The sequence below is a fragment of the Anomalospiza imberbis genome, chromosome 8 (assembly GCF_031753505.1).
Source record: "Anomalospiza imberbis isolate Cuckoo-Finch-1a 21T00152 chromosome 8, ASM3175350v1, whole genome shotgun sequence".
Taxonomy (NCBI): Eukaryota; Metazoa; Chordata; class Aves; order Passeriformes; family Viduidae; genus Anomalospiza; species Anomalospiza imberbis.
Window position 1 is genome coordinate 31,057,853 of NC_089688.1, and position 23,320 is coordinate 31,081,172.

Sequence of the window (23,320 nt, forward strand, 5' to 3'; positions counted from 1 at the left end):
TGCTGGCCACCTGTATTTAGAAAAAAGGAAAAAAAGGCATTTGAAAGGCAGGGAAAATAATGTTAGTCACTGGATCTTTTGTGCCCTTTGCTGTTCTCATGATGGGCATAACCCACATGTCACACATCCCAAACATGACTCTGAAATAGCCTCTGCCATCCAGCTCTTATGATACTGACAGGACAAACCAACGTGATAAGTTATTAATGAATTATCATATGCCAACCTGGTGCTTCCAACACTCCCTGTCACAGCAAGGACCTCCAGGTTCTCTCCTCCATGTCCCCAAGCACTGGAAGCACCTCAGCCACAGCAACAGAGCTCCTCAAAGTGGCCATTACATTTCTTTCAGATGACTGTTTTATACAAAACCTGAGCAGTTCATTCTTTATGTGATGTTTACTCTCTGTAACTAACAAAACACCTTTTATCCAAGAACCTGAAACTGTGTGGCAACAAAATCTGTGGAACCTCTTCTTTGTAAGCCCGCATCAGAGCAAATCCTGCAAGAACACCAAGGGACTGTTGTTCTATTGTTGTGTGCTGTGGTTTTGGATGTGCAATCAAGTTTGACTCTGGATGGGGTAAAGCACCTCGAGCCAGAAACTGATGCTTGAAGTTAAGAAGAAAATGATCTCTCTAATTTAAACTGTATTACACAACCAACTCTGGCATGCCATTTTCTCCCACGTCAAGTTTACTTTAATCCTGAATTCCACTGTGCTCAACTTAATTATCCATCTAGTCATGTTTTTCACTGCATTGCCAGGTCTTCAGAAAGCTGCTTCTCACTCAATAAATCTGACAATATTGCCTGCTATTACCAAATGTTTTGCATTACATCAGCAGAAGGTGGGTTTAATCAAGTATTTTGATACAGTAGCCCTGATTGAAGAGATGATAGGCAGGAGAAGTTACTCTAATTGGTACCACATGTGTCAAAAGAAATCAATCACGTGAACAAAAATTATTTCAACTGGCTTACCCAAACACCAAGTTCCAAAATAAAAGCCACATAACAATATGTTTGAATTTTTATATAGTTATATTCCATGAAACTAAATATGGAGCTACAAATACTCTAAAAGTGACATGATGAAACATTTGAGAGCTCCATCCACAGTATGTGAGAACAGTAAGCCCAGATATAGCATATTAAACTCAGATTTTCTTGTACAGGTAAAGCCCACTTATCCAGCAGTTATGGTTTCATTCAGTATCATCAACTTTTCAACAGAGCCAAATGAAATCACATGGTCACTGGTAACATTTTTAAGCAGGGACACAGTCAAGTAAAAGATGTTCTCTAAGGATTTCTCAGCTCAGGTTAAGTTCCCTTCTCAGAGTGCAGTCAGTGACAAAAAAAACGAAACATCTCCAAGCCATGGGGAAATATGGTTGGTAATAGAACACAGACTTGCTTAAGTAAGTTTCAGTTAAAACAGATTTTCTGTCTTTGTCAAAAATTCATCATATAGGATTTAATGAATGTTAAAGAAGATAGTCTAAGCCACCATGGAAAAGATTTTCACTCAAAGCAAAGTCTTCTGAAGTTAAACAAATGCTGTGTCTGTGTATGACCCCAAACCTCCAAAGAGCAGCACATGAATTTGGACTGGACCTCTGCAAACTGAGCATTAACATCAGTTAAAACTTTTGGTAAAGCCCAATCTGCAGTTATTCCACTAATGCAATTACAGTGAAATGTCATGAACATAAGAGAGTCTATGTTCTGGAACAAACATAATGAGCACAGCACTGATTTCAGGCAAAACAGACAGGGATCTCTGTTACATTAAGCAAATAACATTTTAGAAAGAGTAAGGTTTCCCTCCACCTTCAGAAATTCTCATACAATGTAATCCTTTGTAATGCTTGTCAGTATTACATTTTCTCCCATTTCTCAATGAATACTTGGCTCCTTTAACTCGATTTCCTGTGCACTATCCAGGCAATTTGACCTGAAACAGGTCTAGAATATGAAACATTTTCCTGAAGCAGGCTCCACCATTTCACACCACTGACATCTCCACTGGGACCATGTTTGTCAAGGGTGATGGAAAATACACCGCTGACATCAGGGGAGCAAGCGCACCAGAAAGGGCTTATCTTATCTACCCAAAATTATACACTAGCCCTGGAATCAATCCAGAAGGACCAAAGTATTTAAAATTAACAGTTTCTAGTCCTATTTCAATACCATGGATTATTATAATCTGATGACACTGAAAAAATCCAGGACAAAATGGAAACCACAATTTTCTCTCCAATGTTTACACAGTCATGCAGAGAAAAAGACAACATACTCTATGTTAATTCTACCTGTCTTCATATCCTGCTAGCTAATGAACATGCTTGATTGCTCACAGTTCATAAACCATTATTAAAATTTAAATATTTAATAGAACTGGCATTATAAATTGCCCAATTAGTTCCTCAGTGTACTAACTGCTTATAATTGAACTTCAATGATGGTGAGAGCACTAGAATTTCTTCAAAGCACATTGGCCAGTCTTTAATATTAACAGGTATTTTGCTTATTACAATGATTATAAAAAATTCTGTATTATAATTACCAAAAATGGGTCCTGCCTGTAAAATGTATGATTATTTTTCTCTGGGAGGTTTCATGAAATTTCTTATTTACTACCTTTCCATTTTACCCTCTGCTGTGCATAGAGTGAAGAGGAAGATATGAAATTTATGCTATCAAAAAAAAAAAAAAAAAAGCCAGGAAACCCTTGATTTCTCTGCTCTAGTGGAAATTATTTGCCAAATAAGCAAAATGATTAATTCCAGCAGTTCCTTTCCCAATGGCACACACACAAATATGGTAGATTTCTATGTCTTGGTTAGCAACACATTTCCTTTCCAGAGCTCTGCCCTCCTTTCATTTGGGATGAGTAGGACACTCTTCACCAAGCCACATTCTGTGCCTGACTGGAAAAGTCTAGAATTTGAGCTAACCTGCATCAAATATCACCTTCTAAGAAGGTGATCCTGGGAATTACAGGCTTGTAATGGTCTCCCTTGTTAGAGCTCCTAAAAATGAAAACCTATCAATAAACAAAACAATGCAAAGCAGAGGCTGATGTGCTTTCTGAAGAGCAGAGATGGAGATTCACAAACATGCTCCAGCTCTTCAGAATCCAAAAGCATCTCAGCATGGTTAACAGGAGAACAAATGATCATTTGCATAACAGAAAACAGATCACTTTCCATCCTGCTGGATCTATTACATTCTCCAGGCTGGTAGTGAATCAGTGAGGACTGAATGATGCTGCAGCAAACCAAGAGGATGATTCTGAAGTATTTAGGATGGTTAAAAAAAGAACTGAATGTAAATAGCTCCAGAAAGATCCTGTAATACTGAGTGATCAAAAGGGCAGAGGAGATACCAAATGTTCACAAACCCATGAAGCATAAATGCATGCTGGAAAACATTGCTATAGGCACACCCAAAACAGTGGGCATAAATCACCAGCTCTTCAAAGAGATGATTTTGACAACAGTTTTATAAAATTGTCAGTTTAATGCTTAACATCAGTCAAGATGAAAAAAAAAAAAAAAATCCAAGCAGCAATTAGAGAATATTTTGAGAGTAAAACACAATTAGCCCTCAACTGCCTAACACCATGGTCCATCCAAGGGCTGAGGCTCCTTCCAGCTGCTATTTCAGACGAGATGGAGCAACTTGGGCAGGACAAACACTGAGATGACCACCAGTGATGCTGACACAACTGGCCCCTGACATCTCCCTCACTCACTGAGCACCAAAAATAAGGTGAATCAGCCTGAACAGTCTGGACTTCCCTTGGAACTTTCTCCCAGGAATCCTCCCACTGTGCTGAACCATTACCACCATCCCACATCTGCCTGTGGGAACTGGTAAAATGGCAAATGGTTAAATGCAGCCTCGAAAATGAAAGGATGAATAAAAAAACACCTCAAACAATTCACTTTACATTATGCTGTTTACTGCTGGAAAACTGCCTTGTTTTCTGCTACTTCATGTTGTATCTTTTCTTTATAGCATTCATTTTTTTCTGCCAGAGCCCATAGCCAAAACAGAAACTAAACTGAAAAATAAAATGAGGAAATAAAAAAGACGGGAAGAGTTTCGGTGTTCATACTATTTGCAGCTAATGATAACATTAGAAACTCCAAAAATTACAAATTGAAAACATGTAAGGTTTAAATTTTATTTTAAATTATTTTTGTTCAAAAGAGTAAACAGACTACACACTGCTAGATTTGCTTGTGGCAACTGTTTCCGAATAAAGAATTTCAAGAATCCCTTGGCCTCTGATATATAACCCCTTTTATTTAACTTCATCTAATTGAAGACATCTGTAGTGGTGCCACACAAAATTTAATTCAAGCTTCGAAATGTCAATAAAAAGTGTCTGTAAGAAACAATATGGGTATAAACCTGGCAGAGCAGTGTGCATCAACATCTACGTAGCCATGCAAAATTAAGAATATAATGGCAGTCTGCCGCAGGAGTTGACGAGGTGATAAAAGCCCTTTTCCTATAAAGTCTAATGAGCTCTATTACTCTTCAGCTTTCAGGAATGCGAAGGCCAGTGGACTCAGCAGAGGAAAGCAACAAACTCCCCACACATGGATTCACTCAAAGTGCGACAGATCAAATTACCAGTGTAATTACTATAACCTGACAATTTCATTACAGTCACGCCGTCCTCAGCTCTTTGAGACTAACAAGAAAGACACTGCAAGTGATCCATGGCAGCTTGATCACTTGAAATGAAGAAACAGCATCTCTCCTCAACTTTTACCTCAGATTGTAGTCAAATACAAGTTTAGCAAGTTATTTAGTAATTCATTCTTTTCTTTTCATAGAAATAAATAGAAAACCATGAAAAGACACGGCCTTTTGTGCTTCTATTTTTAAATGCAGTGCTATGAAATTCAGTGGTAGTTTATTACCCAGCAAAGGAGTCCTCAAGCTCCTGTGGAAACACAGCAGAACCTTCCTTACCAGTTGGTGGAGACAGGAATTCTGTGCCAGCCACCTCCACCACCTCTAACAGTGGCTGGCTGTCTGCAGAGAGCATAGAGGACACTCATGCATTCATTAAACAAAATAAATTAAATACATTCATTTCAAAACTGCCATCCTGAATGAATACATACCTCCAGAGGGGAATCGCAGAGGAATCGTGTGAACTGCACCGAGGTGGGGTCAGCAGTAACACGTGCCCAAGAAAACAGCCCCAGTATGCAAAGCAGAACAAGAAAGAAAACCATCAGCAATGCATTAGGATATATTAATAGTCAAATACACTCTTTCAAATCCATATCTGTGAAAAGCATCATCAGACTTTGTTTAAGGAAATCTCATTTAAACACTTAAATTCTCACTTTCTGTTTAGAAGTACAAATTATAATAATTACCTATGCAAAGTACGTTCTTTTCTATAAAACAGGAGATGGTTTTTAAGAAGGTGATGTGAGAGAATTATCACCCTGTAATACAGGTCTGTTTCTGTGTCCTTTATTTTAAATTACACATTATCCTCCTCTGACTCCTTGCAACAGAGTATTTTCCCACTATTCCATTGATACCTCCCCTATCACCAAAGCAAGGGGGCTGGGGCCCTCATACCTCTTAACAGAAATTAATTAATTTACATTCAAAATTAAAAGCAAGCTCATTTTAATTTTAAAGAAGAGGAAGGGCAAAGAAAAGAAAGAAACTCAACCTCCTGAAAGTGCAAGCATTTCAAATCTGGATTTTTGACTAAATACAAAATGATGTGCTGCTGATAATTACTCAAAAAGGCAATGTTTTAATGATCTGGGACTTGTCCAAGATCCTTAGAGTAATAAAATACAATACTTATTTACTCACTATAATTTACTCATCTGATACAAATACTTCCTTATTGGTGGAGTCCACATTGAACACGTTGCAGAGTTCTGGTATGTATTTAACCCCAAACATTCCCTTGTTAAATAACTACTTTAATACACAGTTTAATTCCCCCTCTTGTAATGGCTGGGTGATTTAATAAGTCAGCAGTTCCCACACTGCAAAGTAATAGTAGATAGGAATTTTTAATTAAAAGTTACATAAAAAGAATACATATGGACACCTACAAAAACCTGACTGTTGTCAAGATTTTGTTGTCAAGAATTCCATTAAGTTCTGAGATTAATTAGAGGGGAATACAAAAAAAATGGGGCGATTGCTTGTCAGCCATCCCATTTTTCCCAGGGAAAGGGGAGGAGAGGAAGGCAGGCAACAATACAAAGTGCCAACAGTATCAGTTCCTGCCTCATCTTGCCCTTCTGATCTATGGATTGATCAGAAATTATGGAAGATCACTGAATTTCTATATTGGGATGGTGAAGGCAGAGGATTGTACATTTCCTATAATTTACCATTTCAGATCTAGTCACTATCACTCTAAATTACTCAGTTTGGAAGAACAAATGACTGTGGTATCTAAATTTAATTGCAGAATTATTTTGGTTTGGTGGATAAGGGAAAAAAACACCAATAATATTTACAGAAAAAAAGAGATAATTAAAATTTTGAATTATTGAGTTATTTTCCTAAAGTAAAAATACAGAGTTACAAATTCCTACACTATGAGCGCATCCATCCCTACAGCCAGTGGTTTTAGAAAGTGCAGGTTTCAGAAAAAATAAACCATGTGTAATTAATTTTCATGTCAGAAGACCCCCAATAGTTCTTAATCTGTAACTTTAGCTGTATAGTGCAAACTCAACGCTATGGTGAGAAATCTGAGCCCACAACACTTTGCAAATAGTTTTATCAATTCTCCAGGCCCTGCCGCCCAAGCCCTTGGCTCTGAGGGTGAAGGGGAACTTTTGAAGTTTAACAGCTTCTGCTGTTACAGCTGCTAGAAAAAAATTCTTAACTGCACCTGAATTTGTATCACAATCTTAAGGGAAAATAAGCACTGCAAGTCTTGTTATAAATTATTTCACCTGATGATACCTGGTGATGTTCAGAGGTTAGATAATTTTCTTCAACTAGTCTATACATTTAGGTACAAAAAAAGAAAACATTAGATTCAGCTTCTAAATTAACAAACTCATCTAACAGTGCAAGATTATTATGAACACAATTAAAAATTATTCAATAAACCATGAAAGAAATACAGCCAAAAGCTGATGTTGTATGTAAAATAACTCAATATGTCACACAAACACAATTCAAATTCCTTTCACAAAGCCATGCTTTTCTAATTTTAATTTCCAACTGAATTACATAAACTTTTAAAAGCTTTATAATATATATAAGAAATCCACAACATTTTTACTTTGGTGCAAGCTAATTACAGCTGCCAGAAAGAATCAACTCAACAACAGGGAGTAAGTTTAAATATAATTAATAAAACTAAGAAGAAACACATCACTGAGAATGAAATCAAAGGCAGAAAAATAAAAAGCAGGTTGGGTTCAACCCAAAGCTTCTTGCTGGAGTAAGAGCACGTGCACAGCTTTAAGAAGAGGTAATAAAGCAGTGTTAACACCTGCTCCCTTTTACACAGGGGAAGAGATTCAGGTGCTGAACTGGAATGGGTTTCACCTGGCAGCTCGGGGATTTCTGCAGGGGAAGGTTCCTGATGCCACAGGAGGACAGCAGGTCCTTCTCAGGAAACCTTCCAGGTGTCAGCAGCAGGAGCTGCACAACTGTCTGAGCTATTCCACAAAAAGGCAGCACAAAAAGCATTCATTTATCATTTCCCCTTTGACAGTTTTAAGAGTTTGCTCATATTTGCAATTCACTGCCAAGGAAAGCTGAGTACTTGCCCTTTTTTGTTTTGGGATACGGAAGGATGAGGGATAAGCAATGGATATAGGACTTGGGCCTTCCTTCTTTTTCTTTTTAAAAATCCAATCTCTGAATGGGATTAAAATAAACCAAGGATTTTGGTCACATGGTTTTTTTTGCTTTGTTTTTCACAGAGGTGCGAGGCTAATAAGAAACTAAAAAATAATGATGGCAAGTCATAAAACCTGCAAATCCAGTGCATCACTTCCATGCTGCCATTTTATAATTGAAATAAACTTCTTTACCAAAAAGAGATGAGAATCAGTCTTAACCAAAAAGTTGTGCAGTGAAAAAGTAAAAATAAGTCAGTGTTTCAGTAAGTTGCTAAAAACCTTGTCCCACGGAAAAGAAAACAACAAACCAAACAACAAAAACAAACTAGCTAGGAAAGTACATTGAAATTGAGCTGAAAAATGAACTGAATCTTTAGCTTTCCCTAGAAATCAAGAAAATGGGACAAAATGTGGCATTTTCAAAGGAAAAGATGGTGCAAACCACCGTTGAACCTGGCAATAAATTAGAGTTCAGCAGAGGAACCAAAGACTTATCCCAGGGCTGACTCTGTCTAGCATTTTCAACAACTGCTTACAAAAATACAGACATGCAAAAACAACAGAGTTTCAGAGATATCCACAGACCTGAGGGTGAAGAAAGAGTCTTCTAAACTAGGAAGGATTTAAAGTTCACAAAGGCAAGAGGGATTTAAAGTTTAAATACATGTCTCACATGTAGTATTCAGTGCAAGGATGGGACTGATGAAATATTGTACATTTCAGTTACAATTTCAATTCCTTTATGGAGTGACAAAAGTCACTGTGGCTTTCTTGCTCAGAAGAAACCTCCTCTCAGTATACTGGAGGTTTATCAGTATTACAGTAAAGATTATTTAATTTTATATGGATTTACCTAGAAATCACAGTGGCAAAATTGAGAATATAAACTGAGATGCAAAAAGAACCTGGACTGAAATGATATGACTGTGGACAAGTTACTTAAGTGTCTGGATGCCTGAATTCTTTTGCTTTTATAGGCATTTCATGATAAAATCCATGAATCCACAGCACTGCAGTCACAAGGACCACACAAATAAACAGAAGGCATTAGGCTGACACAGAAATACTCATTCAAATTCCTAAAGTCAGAGTTCTCAGAATGTGAAATCCAAGTTCAGTGCAGTGAGGTGTTCTGCCATGCCTTCCAGGAGCCGAATAAAAATGTTCAGAAGGCTAAAAATAACCACAAAGCCTATTGATTTTTAAGCATTCTCTCACTAGAATATAAGAGAGGAAAGTAGGTTAGGGAGACCTAAAAGTTTGCAATTTGCTGATACCAGTTTGGAGTTGATCAGAACATGCTCCTTGGCATTTCTCAGACTACTCGCTCAGTTTTCTCTAATAGCTCAAGTGGATTCCTGGGAAGCAATTAAAAAAAAAAAAAAAAAAAAAAAGGGAGGAGGGTGAAAGAAAAACCCCACTCCACGTATTTCAGTAATTTTTTGCACCTTTTCAAACAGTGTATCTTTTGTGTGTCCTGAAATTCTCTTCTTCCAAGACAAATATTTAGCTAAGCACAAAGCAAAGAGAGAGTCCAGCTACTTTCACAGAGGGAACAGACAGATACTGTTTTTGTACAAGTTTGTCATTATGAAACCCTTGTGAAAAGTTAAATAAAACGTTTGCTTCAGGAGCAATAGCAATAAACTGTTCACTCTTGCTCTCTCTGGAAACTTCTGTAGAATTTTTATGATCTTTTATGGAAATGTTTTCTAGCTTGTGTAGCTGCCACATAGCTTGTTTCAGTTACACTTCAGCTGGGTTTCCTAAAGACAAAGACTGCTGAAAAAAGACTTGAGGATTCTGACACTGGGTCAGAAATGTGATGCCTCTGATGAGATGATACTTCATTAAGAACTGCTAAAGACACCCTCTGTTCTATCCAAGTTAGCCACTGATTATTTCATTGGGATCAAAAATTTCCTCCTTGGCATGAAAAGGCCAAAAAATGTTTTGACTGTATTTGTTTCATGTAAAATCTTTGATCCAGACCTCCACAGCTCCCCACCTGTACCTATCATTTCATCTATCACATGGCTTCATCTAAAACACAAGAGATTCAGGTGGCAAAATGTCCTGGAATGATCTAAATGTTCTGAAACATCTATCTGAAATATCTGTCTCCAGGTATTTTACAAATCATCCTGAAGCTGGGGTAGAGCAGGATCACAGCATCTTCCAGGTGATTTGTATTCTGCAAGGCCCTCCCTGCATTTCTTACCCAGAAAAAAGGAATTTTGGTGCTGAGCAAGAGTTAAAACATTTGCAGATAAGGACTGCTCCTAGCAAAACACAGACAAGCCATTACACAGCTTCCATAAATCCAGTGGAATTGGATCATCCAAAGAGCCAAATCTTGGGATTATACAAGACACATGTCCGTTCTTCTTATTCTCAGATCATCCTTCCATATATTAATCTACACGTTTTCTCCCAGAAATACAACCAAAGGCTATTAAAAGTTACTCAGTTTAAAAATTAGACTCCAAATCCATATTTATCTATTTCTCTCTGCATGAATTATTACAACAAAGCTGTATTAGCATTTATTATTTTTCTTATGAAAAATTTAAAAAAAGGTGGAGAAACCCTCACCCACATGATTTTTCTGCATAATTATTTTGCTCCTGATGTGCTGATCAGCTCTATAATTTATGCGCCAACTGATCTCTCATTGATGCCACAGGGGTAACCAAGGTTTTTTCAATATAAGGATGCTCAGCCTACTCTCATCTCTCTGTTCATTTTAGGTCTCCATTTCTCAGTTTTTCTAAGCTTTCATGATTTCAATTTCTTTTCCTTATAGCTTGACCCATTTCACAAAATAAATATAACTATCACTAAGCCATTAAATAACCCAAACAAATAAATCCCTGCAATTGATTACATTTGTGGGGCTTTTGTATGTTACAGACACAGCTCCTCATGCTAAGCATGATTACATCTTCCAGTCCTTTAAGAACAATCCAACAAACAAGAAAACAACAAAAACATTGAATAACAGCTCTGTTACACTGGGAATGGGACCATCATTTTGGATCTGAGATAAAGAGTCACATCAAGCATTTTCATAAAGGGTCAGAAGAAATGCAAAGAATGGGACAAACACTAATCCTGATTGTTTCAATAGGTTCCAAAAATGAGCAGCTCAGCAACTTGGCTAATTCAAGAGCAGCCTTAGATAAACTTCTCCAATAGGCAGGGATACACCTATCTGCCTATTTTCCATTTTTTTATCCGAGCTCCTTCATTGCCATTTATACTTTAGCTTCACAATCTGTTCAGGTTCCCCCTAATTCATCTCATTTTCTCCAACAACTGTAATAAAAATACATATATTCCTCAAACAGTGGATGCCCATGCATTTACTCAGTAGCTTAATAAAGTTTTGTGCTCCCACAGAGGAAAGCTGAAAAATCAATTCTTTCTCAGCACTATTTAAGAGTAAGTATTATACAGAAAACTTCAATAAAAAATTGTCTGCTACGTTTTTCCTCAGGATACCACTTCCATACAATGCAAACGTGCTGACATAAACATTCTTCAGTGGCAACAAGTTTGTGTAACACCAGGAATTGACTCCTCTCCAAAGCACAGACACAACCAGGGCAGTTTTGAAGCTGAATTCCTGCAGTAAGTGATCAGAAGTTCTTGAGAGGGGTGAGAGGATTTCCAAGGTAAATTCAACTTCTACCAGACCAACTAAGAAAAAAAGGGCATATGAATATTTTAAAATGCAGAAAATAGTTGTGGCTTTTATGCCATGATAAAAACCAATTTGATTTTTTTTTCTCCTGCAAGCTAAATTGGTTTTAATTCCAGCAGCAAGGAAATATTTCAAACTGTTCATAGAACATTAACATAGTTGGCAGAGAGACAATATATTTTTACCTTAGCCAGTCCTCTCCCTGCCAGTGAAAGAGGAATTGAAGATTGTGGTGATGCTCCCATAGAAAGCCAAGTTTCATCACAAGTCTGGAACTTGGGAAAAGTTGATTTCACAGGTTTCCACCTTGCTTTTTATTAGAACAAACAGAAACCACTGCCTCACTCAGGAATCAGTACTGCATCACCAAAATGAGCTGCAGGATTCTCCCCAGCAATTATTTTAAACGACACACTGTAATTAGTGCTGTGCAGTCTCCAGCAGGGAAGCAGAAGAAGGAAAGGAGGAAAAGGCAAAATTTAAAGAAACTCAGCATCGTGAAGGGGGGCACCAAAACACCAATTATCACTGGGCTCAAACTGGCATTAACCAGAGGGTGCCCACAAGTTAAATTCCACAATTCTCTGCCTTGAAGTTCCTCTACTCTCCCTTCTCACATAAACTCTTGATGGAAAGCTGTATTTACATTACTGAGGTGCAAAAAGGCCTTCTCCACACTCAGCAAAAATCAGCTTCATTGTTCACATATTTTTGGTTACTATTGTGAACATTTTTAGTTTTCCCTTTAGTGGTATTCTCAAATAACCACCAAAATTCTAAATTGATTTTCAGAATTGCTTTTTAATATAATAAGGTTAATATTAAACTAGCCAGCAATAGACAGTGTATTGTAATGCCAACAATCTAAGAATATATTCCCAAAAGAAGTTGTTAATATGTCCCAAAACAATCTTTGTATGATTCTGAATTTAAATACAGGCAGGTTTCTAAATATGAAGTGTTCAGCCAAATATAAAACTAAAAACTCTTCCTAAACTAGAAACTTTCCAAACAGAAAAGTATGCAGGACTGTCCATGAAAAAAACCAACAACCTCAGAGAGTAGTTTGCACAAATTAAAAGTGAAAAAATCCTGGATATTTGGCAGTTTAAAGCACAAAGCAGACTTCTTACTATCCTGATAAAAAATCCTGTGTATAGGACAGAATTTTATTCCCTTTGCTTAAAAAAACTCCTTGGTTCCATAATGTCTGTATGATACATTAAAAAGTCTGAAGAAGAGGAAGCAGAAAAAGGTTTGAGGTCTTACCAGTAGCATTTGCCACCCTTCCTCTCAAGAACTTGGATCAGTTTTACCCTACTTGGTACCTTCAAAGTGACCCAGAGAACTCTTCCCACACAGATTCAGTGTTTAAAAAAAAGGCTTCTAAGCTACATGAAAACACATTTTTGTGTAAAACATTCTTCAGTTTACTTCCTGCAGAGATCAAATACAAAATGTTGATCGAAGGGAGAGTGTTAGTTCCTAATTGTGAATAAAAAACCCTTCTTGACCAGGCAGTCTCATGGACACTAAATATGATTTATCAAGGCTGAAAAAGAACTGAAATTCAAACCCATCAGCATCAGACCAAGTTTTTACATTCAGTAGATGCTTCAGAGAAGGTTTTATGTTTCCCCTGGAATTATCTAAGCCTGCACAAACATGAGGCCAAAGAGAGGAGATAAAGGCAAAGCAGGGAAACCCCTATGGCAAGTAATAAGGAAAAAGAAGATAAAAATCTGTTACACTATTAGCAGGGAACAGAAATCCATCTCCTTCCTATTCAACAGCAATTCCCAGGACAGCCTTTACACCTTCAGGTGGTGGAAACCTGACTGTCCCTAACATATATTTCCAGGCTGAAATGCTTCCATCATAGCAGAAAAATCAAGTCTCTAATCTGACCAGGTAATGCTGGGTACAAATCTAGTAAATAGCTCACTCTCTCTTGGCATGCCTCCAATTTTTACATTATTATAATTAAACCCACTTATGCCAGCAATTATAAAAAGGGTAGAGACTACTACTTACTGTTATGAGACCCATTTTATTTTACTAAACAAAGTGAAATGGATTTTATGGCTTTCCAGAGTAGCATTACAGACATCTCACAAAAAAAAAAAAAAAAACAGCTCTCCTTACACTCTTGAACTAAAGCCAAAAATTATGATGTGGTTTTACAATTCTACCTGGAAAACAGCCCCCGTTTACAAGGTTTCACTTCTGCAGGTAGTTCACTCTCTGGAACAGCAAATCCTGACTAGCTGACCAAGAATAAAGCTGCACATCTGCAGTAGATAGAAATGAGATCTGAGGTAGCATTTTCATTAATTCTGCCTATGAGGAGGCTGTGCCACCTGCCTGAGAAATGGAGAACTGCTGCTTGTTTAGAACCCCACAAGTATTTTTAATTTTTTTCCTTTATTAGATTAGGATTATCCTCTGTAAACACCCTTTTAAGAGCAGGGTTTATCCATATGCAACATATTCTCATCAAGCCTCAGATGATCAGCTGGTGAGATATTTTTGCACTATTCCTACTGTAAAGGTGAGTTCCAGTTGAGCAGTGTTCTTAGCAATGGAATGGGAATAAAATCGAGATTTTTAAAACCTGTTAAATTAAGCAAGAACACGAAAAATTTGGGAGAAACATAAAAAAGATACCACAGAACTTTAAGGCAGAAGATGATTTTGCCATCAAAAACCCTCAGAGATGGCAATTCCAATGATTTAATATTTAGATTAGCTCTAAGAGACAGCATTTCCCACCATCTAGCTGTGCACTTGAAGAAGCTGTTGGCAGAAAGGTGCATGCAGTGAACTGTACCTCATTCTCCCCACAGTCAGAAGGTGTGTCCTTGTGCACAGACATCTGATACTTGGCAAATAAAGTGGCAGACTGGTTGAAGGATGATTGGAACTGGGGGTCCTCAAAGGAGACAGGTACTAACCTCACCTTCAGAGCAAGGGAAATACAAGCATTCTGTTTTGAGTGCATGTCATCAGATAATCTGCTTCCGAAGGTCAGGCTAGTGAAAGATCTCCTCCTATGCACTTCAAAGCCTCTGAAGTCATTTTTTGCCTTAAACATAATAATAAAATAACTTCCTATTTTTACTGCTATCTAACAAACCAACTACAAATTTTAGTTTTACTGCACAGTCTCAAGGACTTCTTAAAATGTTGTATTTTTAATGGCACATCATTCATTGATTGCCCTGATTCAACAATTACTTCTTCTTTCTACATATACTGTTTCTCCAAACTCATAGTATTTTTTTCCTTCTAGAAGAGAGATGTAACACATCTGACTGTTCACTCTTACACTCCACCTATTCATTGCAGGAAGCAGCAACAAAGTGTACATTTAGATGGAGTGCACAGGTTACTTTTTAAAGGCTTAAATTGAAATGGAAGAGAATTACTTCACTCTGGTGAACCTTAAAGCAACAATTTGTGTGTGTGACAAACTTCTGCTCACACGTTGGCCCTGACCATGGAAACACTCAAACCAAAGTCAAGGAGAACAGTTACCAGGCTGAGTGTTCAGCTGGATTTTAATTCTTATGGGATTTGAATTTTTTAGGCCCATCTCTATCTCCCAGAGCCTCACCCTCTCCATTTCTTACCCAACAGCATCCATAACTTTCCTGCCTGCAACTAAAACCAAATATTTGTGGCACTCACAAAGAGGTATCAAGAGTTTGCACTTTCAGGATGTTGATTTTATTGGATACATATTTTACAAGCTCCTGAATATACAATGGATATAAAAATCCACATTTGTTTCTCCTAGAAACAGGACACGTGAGCTGGAGGGGAAGCATTGCATAAAATTAAATTTGGCCTTCTGACCTGATTTATGGTTGGTTTATCAGGTGGGTCCTTGTGAATAACCATCTGGTAACGTTTATAGACCTGGTAAGACTCCTGAAATGTGGCTTTGAACTGTGAACTTGGTGGAGATGATCTCACCACCCTCACCTTCAGAAGAAGTTAAACACATTTATTATTAAAATATCATGCAATGACTATACATTTACACATAACACAAACATCACAACAGAGAGAAATTTCACCCTCCTGCACAAGGGCCATCACAAATTAATTACTATTAGGCAAGAGTCTTCTAATTCTCCAGCTCCATTTATGCTACTGAAGGCTTTTAAATTGACACTGAATAACATAGAAGGCTTTCAAACTGCAAATTAACTAAAATGCCTAGAGAAGAACTACACAATTTTCAGGAAATAATATCAACAAATAGTATGCAGATCATCATTTTAAAGAGATTTTTTGTGCTGATTAAAATATTCTCTCATAGTCTCACACTATGCTGAAAAATACTTGAAAGGCTTGGAAGACTCAAATCTCTGCTCTTCACCCAAAACCCATGTTTTTGTGGCACGAATCCCAAGGAAATTTCCAGGTATTTTTGAAATTGAAAGAGGAAGATGAAGCAGTGTTTCCATACTCAATTATAAGTTAACTATAATAAGGAGTTACCAGTTATTCACACCATCACCATTAAACACACAAAAATAATTTTAAAAAATAATCTATAAATTAAACATTCTTCTTAGTAAAAATTATTGCTCCTTAAGCAAAAGAATGCTACCACAGAGGCAGCAGTGCATGTCTTTTCAAAAATATTTAAGGTCATATTAATTTCAAAAACTATGCAATTTTCAGAATGGTTCTATTTTCATAAAGAGCAAAATTTTTTTAATACTTCTAATTCTCCCTGCATCTTCTAAAAAGCTGCTCAGACAAAGCCATCATACTTCTGTTAAACAACTCCTCAGGAAATGTGAAGGAGTTATGGAGATGTATCAATTTCGTGGCTTCCGGTCAGCAAATATTTTCATTTCCAGTACCATCATTGAAAATGATCAGGAAAACATTGTTAGTTTTCCAGTTTATGGAAAAAAATAACAAGAAAAATGGTTTTATTATTAACAAATGTTAGAAAGTCCAAAAGTCTTCCAGATTACTGTCTCATAGATGTAGTGGCAACCAGTGTATTAAACAAACTTTTTTATTCTCATTTTTACAGCTTTCAAAGACATCAACACACACCAATGACGTGTGTAAAGAGCAACTGTCTTGTTATCTGATTAATTTCATGAAGTTACTGCTTCCTTGTCGAGTTTCATTAGCTTAGGTAGTTTAAGTATTTAGATACTGCAGACCTAAATAGTGAATTTCTCTCATTATTTAACACTCGGTTAAATTCAAAGTTTTTAATTTTCAAGTCCCTCTGTATGAAATTAATTTGCAAGTTATTTTAGTAACTGAACTGGCCTCTGCTAGGACATTGCAGTAAAAGAGTACCCTCCTGTGGTTAAAAAGAGTGCAGCTGCACCATAGGTGTGTAATTTATATAAAAACATATATACATATACACACACTCCAATGATGCATATCTATATATATATATATATATAAATATACATCATTCAGTACCACATATATTTCAAGATTTAAGCCATAACTACTCCATAAAGTCATAAATACAGACCTAAGCTTTTCAAAAACTCCTTAACTAGACCTTTCCTTTCCTCTGCCTCCAACAACAGTGAGCAAGAGATTACCTCTAATTTGTGTCGTGCATCATCAGGCAGAGGGACAAAAACAAAGTCTTCAATGTTTTTAGGCTGGTTTGTTTTAGATTTAGAGTTTTGCAAGAGGAAAGCTTGATCTCCTTGAAGTTGAGAGCCTTCTACTGTGCCCGTCTGGTTCTGCAGGAGCTTCTGTAGTTTTCTCTCTTTCCTGATGTCCTTTGCTTTCCGACACAGAGGCTTGCTCAGATCGGCCCCTTTCCCTACAAAGGCACAGGCAGAGTTAAACACCACATCTGACAGCAAACAGCTCTCACCTCATCACTGGAAGGAAATGGCTAAAATCACCATTTACTCCAGACTGTGCTCTGAACTCAACATGGCCTTTCACATTTACAACCACCAACACCTGATGCAACACTAATGCAGGGATTCTTCCACAGCTACTTACTGCAGCACTAATCTGGAATCACCTTGACCATTTCACCCCAAAGCCAAGGGTGTATTTAAAACCCTGAAATACTGAAGGACAAAAATACAACCACAAAATCACAGAGAATTGTTCTTCTGCATTCAAAGCCCGTGTGTGTGTGGCTACACCACAGACTTCTGTAAAGACACACACCCCAAAATAAAGCAATTCTTTTTTTCTCACCTGGAATCCATAGGCAGGATGTAGAAATGCTGCCAATGGTATTATGGTAGTGGAAAAGGCCACAGAAGTTTGCATCTTTGCTTACAACTATCTTCAGATTGTCTGTTTTAATCAATAATTTCACTTTTTGCAGGTTACCTCTATCTTTAACAGATCAGTCATTTATAGAATTCTGTTTGTGAAGTGGTACTTGCTAAACGGAGAAGTCAAACCCATGCACTATTTCCCACCTTGATCCATTTGTGCCTTACGAATACAAGAACTGTGAGTTGTAAAGAAACACAGACCCAAAGACATGAGGAAATTACAGACACTGTCCTCAGGCAAACAAGTCAGAGGAAGAGTTTATTTAAAACTCTCATGGTATATTTGAAGAATGAGTGCTTCATCTGTGTCGGGATCTGTTTCATGTCTCAGATCTTCTGTAAGCTGTAAATTAGCAGGAAAAACTTCTTCAAGCAGTGACTGTGCCTACACAGTTATAAGCAAACCTTCTTTTCTATCTGAAACTGTGCAGAAACAGACCATTATTCCTAGAGGACAATGACCTGTTTTGTTTATAAAGGAATAAAAATGCAATTAAACAAGCTTATTACTGACTAAGTCTACATTTTCCAAGATGAAAACTGAACATTTTTCTATCTGGAAAATTTTAAACTAAATTTGACCTGAGACACCAGCTAGCAATAAAAAAAAAAAAAAATTAAATAAGCTTTCTGATGCACTTATATTCACTTCTATCTTTAGAAACACCAGAAAGAAGCACACTAATGAATACTTCTGCTCTGTAAAATTAAACCTTTTCCTGAAATGCACTACAATGTTACTTATCTGCATTTCCAGTCCTTAAAGTTTGACTCAAAGCTATTCTAAACCTAACTGAAGACCTTGCCTCACCTTATCCAAAGCACTGGCAGGTTTTTACACTCCTATTCCTTACCCAAGTCTGCCATCTGCCGTCAACAGCCACTTCATTTCTTTCCAATACTGTTTACATAGGCCAAAGTTTTTAAATTATTATTTAAAACACGACAGCTTTTAAAGTTTGCACAACAAAAGTCATATAAATAATAAACTATATAAGGGTTGTAAAGGTATGTATAAGATCAAAATATAAAATACAGTTTTAAAAATTCTGTAGTATTTCTATGCAACACTACTGATTCTCTGAGCAAATACTTCTGAAAATTTTCCTTTTATTTAGATGCAGAAATTGCTTATTAGCTGGTGAAAATCAGATCCAATAGGGATTAGTGATTATTAAGGAAAAAACACTATTTCACTTGAAATCAGCAATTCTACAGAAAGGGGCAAAAGTACTTCCTTCTCCTTAATACTGGCACAACATGCAGCAGGTGAGTGAAATCAGGAATTAGTAGGATGTCCCAACACAGGCAGAAACTCTAAAGCCACAAGTTTCCAGCAGGATTTTCCCTACCATGTACCAGTAAACCACAGTGAAGAAAATCCTCTTTATTTGCCAGAACAGGCTACACAAAATGGGAAATAAGATCTGTAAGACAAGGCTGCCTTACCTTGGGCAGCTCTGGGTCATAAAGTGTCTGTCAGCAATTCTACCTTAAATAAATTATTCTGGCAATAATCCATCCACCCCTTATCATCTTCCTGCCAGAAATCACCCATGTCCCAAGAGAAGGCAGCCATGGAATCACAGAATGGTTTGGGCTGGAAGAGACCTTTAAAGTTCACCTTCCACTGTGCCAGGCTGCTCCAAGCCCCATCCAGCCTGGCCTTGGACACTTCAAGGGATGGGGAAGCCCCAGCTTCTTTGGGCATCCCCAGCCTCATCATAAAAAATTATAATCTGAATCTCCCCTCTTTAGTTTCAGATCCTAGAGATTCAGTCTTACTTAAGGTGAAGAAAAGAAGATAAATGTAACTTTAAATATAACTTTTTAATGTAACAAAATATAAATTACAGCATTACAAGTAACACCCAGCACCTCTCAATTTTTACACTGTAATTCCATAAACTGGGAGGGGCACAGGGAATAAAACAAAACAATTATTAATTTACTAAGCAAGATAAAAAGAAGGGATTTCAAGAAGATGTGAAATGAGGACAGCATATTTCAATTACTACCAGAAATTACCTGGCTTGGGTGGTGCATGAACAGCTTTAGCTGAATGTGATGGTTCTGCAGGGACTGGGGTGTCTTTGTCTGCACAGATCTGAACAGAATCCGATGCCACCTTCTGCACGTTCTCCTCTTCTTCTGTTTCTCCTGAGTCCTTATCTTCATTCTCCACCCTCTCAGCTTGATCCACAGCCAAGGGAGTCAGGTCAGACTGACTGACCTGAGACTCACTTTTGTATGGAAAATCACACGTGGCCACATCCTCTACATGGGAATCCATCGGCTCTTCTGTCAATAATTAAAACCTGCATGAGTGAATTTCTCTCTGTACAACCACAGATCATACTTTCCACAACTAAAATTAATACTAAATTAACTAATTTCCAATTTTACAAGTGTTTTCCCAGAGATAAAGTGACTTGTAACAGTCTGAAAACAAAGTTTTCCTTATGATCCTGAATTATGAACATCAGTTCATTTCTGAGAACAGTTTTATTTTCTCCACTAAAACTGGACAGTCAACCATTTAAAGCCATAACTTCAAACAAATAACAACAAACAAACCTAGCATACCACACATACAAAACAGGCAGATTATAATGATTCAGAACCAATACAAGTTTCACCACCATGAAGAATTGCTGGGTTTGGTGCTGGATAAATGGAGGATTACTGGAAAAACCCTCTTTGTTTGCTCTTCCTTTTCTCTGCCACCAGCTGCTCTAGTTAATCCTCTCCAGATTATCAGTTTCATGATAGAAGTAAAACCGGCATCTGATTCTCCACAGCACCCAGCTAGAAAGTGAGGACATGCCCAGGAAAATAAGCTGGTCTGTGGAAAAGTAAGGAAATATTTTCTTCAATAACCCCAGCCACCTGAACAATTTGCCTTCTGGGCTACTGAAGCGCTCAAGGAACAGCCCAGCCAGGGGTCTACACAAATAATTCAAAGCCCATTTGCCATCTGACCACTCAAGCAGGTATTTAAACCTCCTTCCACACATCAGCATTGGTCTTCAAACACTCAGTGTTTCCTACCTTCACTCACTACTTTCGAAACATCTCCTTTGGAAATGAATTTCAACATTTTCTTCAGAACCTTCTTGTGGGACTTGGAGGCCTGAAAATGCAAAGCCCGGCACCTAAAAAAGAACATTTCTTTTGTGAAAGATTGTTTCAGGAAAAAAAAAGGTTAAGGCACCACTTAAAAAAAAATTACATCGTAATCTCTATTTATTTCTTAAGTTTCCCTGTACTGAGAGGTCAAATGTATTATCAACACTTTTGAGATAATGAAATTATGTTCTGAAAATATCAGTTCTTATCACATGTTTTTTATGTGCATCTCTAGAATTACTAAAATATAAATGTCAGCCTCTCTTATTCAGGCTGCTAAATCAGTGTTTGTGTGTTACAGACAAGGTTCCTTACAGGAAAATATCCCAGAGCTGCTGATGTCCCTATGCACAAACCCAAGAGCATACATTTAGTGTTCAAAGTATCATTAAAAGTAGATCAACTTCTCAAGTATGATGTATTTCAAGCAGCAAACACAAATGGTGGAACATATTTGAAGTGGTCAAATGCCTTACAAAAGTGTACTTTGAGTTTCTTACCTTATTGTGTATTGAGGACAACATGTTTGATTCATGATAGGTTTGTAGACATATTTTCCACTTCTGAAACAATAATAAATATGCATTGATTTTTTTTGTTGTTTATACCACAAATTAAATGAAGATGCTTTTTTATAAAAATCACATGAAAACATTTCGTGATGAAAAGACAAAAAGCAAGTTCTTCAGTTCTTGCTGACTGTATTATCCTTCTAAAATCACTGAATATTTTCCTGTTTGACAGTGCCATGTTACAAAAGGTCACAGAGCACTGGACAAATAGTTAAATTACTCATGGATATACAAGTGTTTCTATAGATCTAAACTTTAAATGTGGATTCTAACTTTAATGTCGACTGACAACATGGCTTTGTATTTTCTTTTCCAATGTACCTTCGCCATCCTCTGTCTATGAGATCCTGGTAATCTTGAACTGTCATCGAATGTGCCCACATACCTGAAATAAATAACACAGCAGCACACTTGACTGACCATGGTTTGGCTTTAAAATACAACAAACTCTGCAGAACTGGCTGGAGCCCCCCTGCTCCGGGACAGGCTGGGAGAGCTGGGGGTGCTCACCTGGAGAGGAGAAGCTCCAGGGAGAGCTCAGAGCCCCTGCCAGGGCCTGAAGGGGCTCCAGGAGAGGGACTGGGGACAAGGGATGGAGGGACAGGACCCAAGGAATGGCTCCCACTGCCAGAGGGCAGGGTTGGATGGGATTTTGGGAAGGAATTCCTCCCTGTGAGGGTGCTGAGCCCTGGCACAGGGTGCCCAGGGAAGCTGGGGCTGCCCCTGGATGCCTGGCAGTGCCCAAGGCCAGGCTGGACAGGGCTTGGGGCAGCCTGGGACAGCGGGAGGTGTCCCAGAAATGGAACTGGGTGGGCTTTCAGGTCCCTCCCAGTACAAACCATTCTGTGATTCTGGGGTTACTGCAAATCCGAGTCGCTAACGGCCACTGAAGCACAGACGTCTGTCAGAGACTTGACACGTTCTTAAATACCGTAATTACTGCCTTCAGTGTCCACGCCGAATGTAAAAACCCTAAGCCCAACACAACTCTTGGGATGCAATCAACCACATTTCTCTGAGCGCACCAGCGCTAAGTTCCCCTCTGCACCTCCCACTCCCCAGAAACATACAACGAAAACAACCCAAAATCGCTGCTCCGTTCTGTCACACCCGTTCGGGAGCAGCGGGCCATGGGAGCCGTTCCGAGCTCCCGCTGGGCGGCCGGGACAGGCGGCGGCTCGGCAGCAGCCCCCGGCCGCCCTCCCCGGCCCCGCGCCCGCAGCCGCCGCTTCTCGGCCAGCCCCGGGCGGCCCCGCGCCCAGCCCGCCCCGCCCGCACCGTGCGAGAGGTTGCCGGTGTCGCTCCTGCAGTAGCCGCAGCGGTAGCCATCCTCCCCGCCGAAGAACTCGACGATGCTCGGCGAGCCGCCGCCCGCCGCCATCCCCGCCCGCCTCAGGTCAGCGCCCCGGGCCGCCCGGAAGCGGCGCCCGCCGCCATCTTTGCTGCGGGCGGCGCGCGGGCGGCGCGCACAGGAAGCGCCGCCGCCGCCATGTCCCGCGCGGGCAGCGCGGCGGGGCCGGAGGAGCCCCGAGCCCCGAGCCCCGAGCCCCGGCCCCGAGCCCCGGCCCCGCCGCCACCCCCCGGCCCCGCTCACCCGCGGACACCTTGCCCCGCGCCGCGCCGCAGTAGCCGCAGCCGTAGCCCTCTTTCCATCCCTTGTACTCCACCACGGCGGCGGGCATGGCGGCGGCGGCCCCGCAGCGCCCCCGGCCGGCCGCTGCCCG

The 23,320-nt window shown here is 39.0% G+C and overlaps 1 protein-coding gene across 7 annotated transcripts in view; it reads right to left on the reverse strand.

The window, feature by feature from the left end:
- The window catches only part of ATE1 (arginyltransferase 1), a 69,983-nt gene extending 46,671 nt beyond the window's left edge, over window positions 1-23,312 (reverse strand). For 3 of the 7 annotated variants that reach the window (XM_068198241.1, XM_068198246.1, XM_068198247.1), the window contains exons 1-8: window positions 22,875-23,054; window positions 21,918-21,981; window positions 21,525-21,587; window positions 20,947-21,050; window positions 19,924-20,196; window positions 17,188-17,417; window positions 15,449-15,577; window positions 5,158-5,190 (exon numbers count right to left, since the gene is read on the reverse strand). In XM_068198241.1, coding sequence (XP_068054342.1) covers window positions 5,158-5,190; window positions 15,449-15,577; window positions 17,188-17,417; window positions 19,924-20,196; window positions 20,947-21,050; window positions 21,525-21,587; window positions 21,918-21,981; window positions 22,875-22,977 — 999 coding nt within the window. In that variant the 5' untranslated portion in view covers window positions 22,978-23,054. Of the gene's footprint in view, window positions 1-5,157; window positions 5,191-14,420; window positions 14,550-15,448; window positions 15,578-17,187; window positions 17,418-19,923; window positions 20,197-20,946; window positions 21,051-21,524; window positions 21,588-21,917; window positions 21,982-22,874; window positions 23,055-23,190 lie in introns of those variants that run through there. The other 4 variants (XM_068198248.1, XM_068198243.1, XM_068198242.1 and 1 more) reach the window with 4 other exon arrangements.
- Window positions 23,313-23,320: the final 8 nt, after the last annotated feature.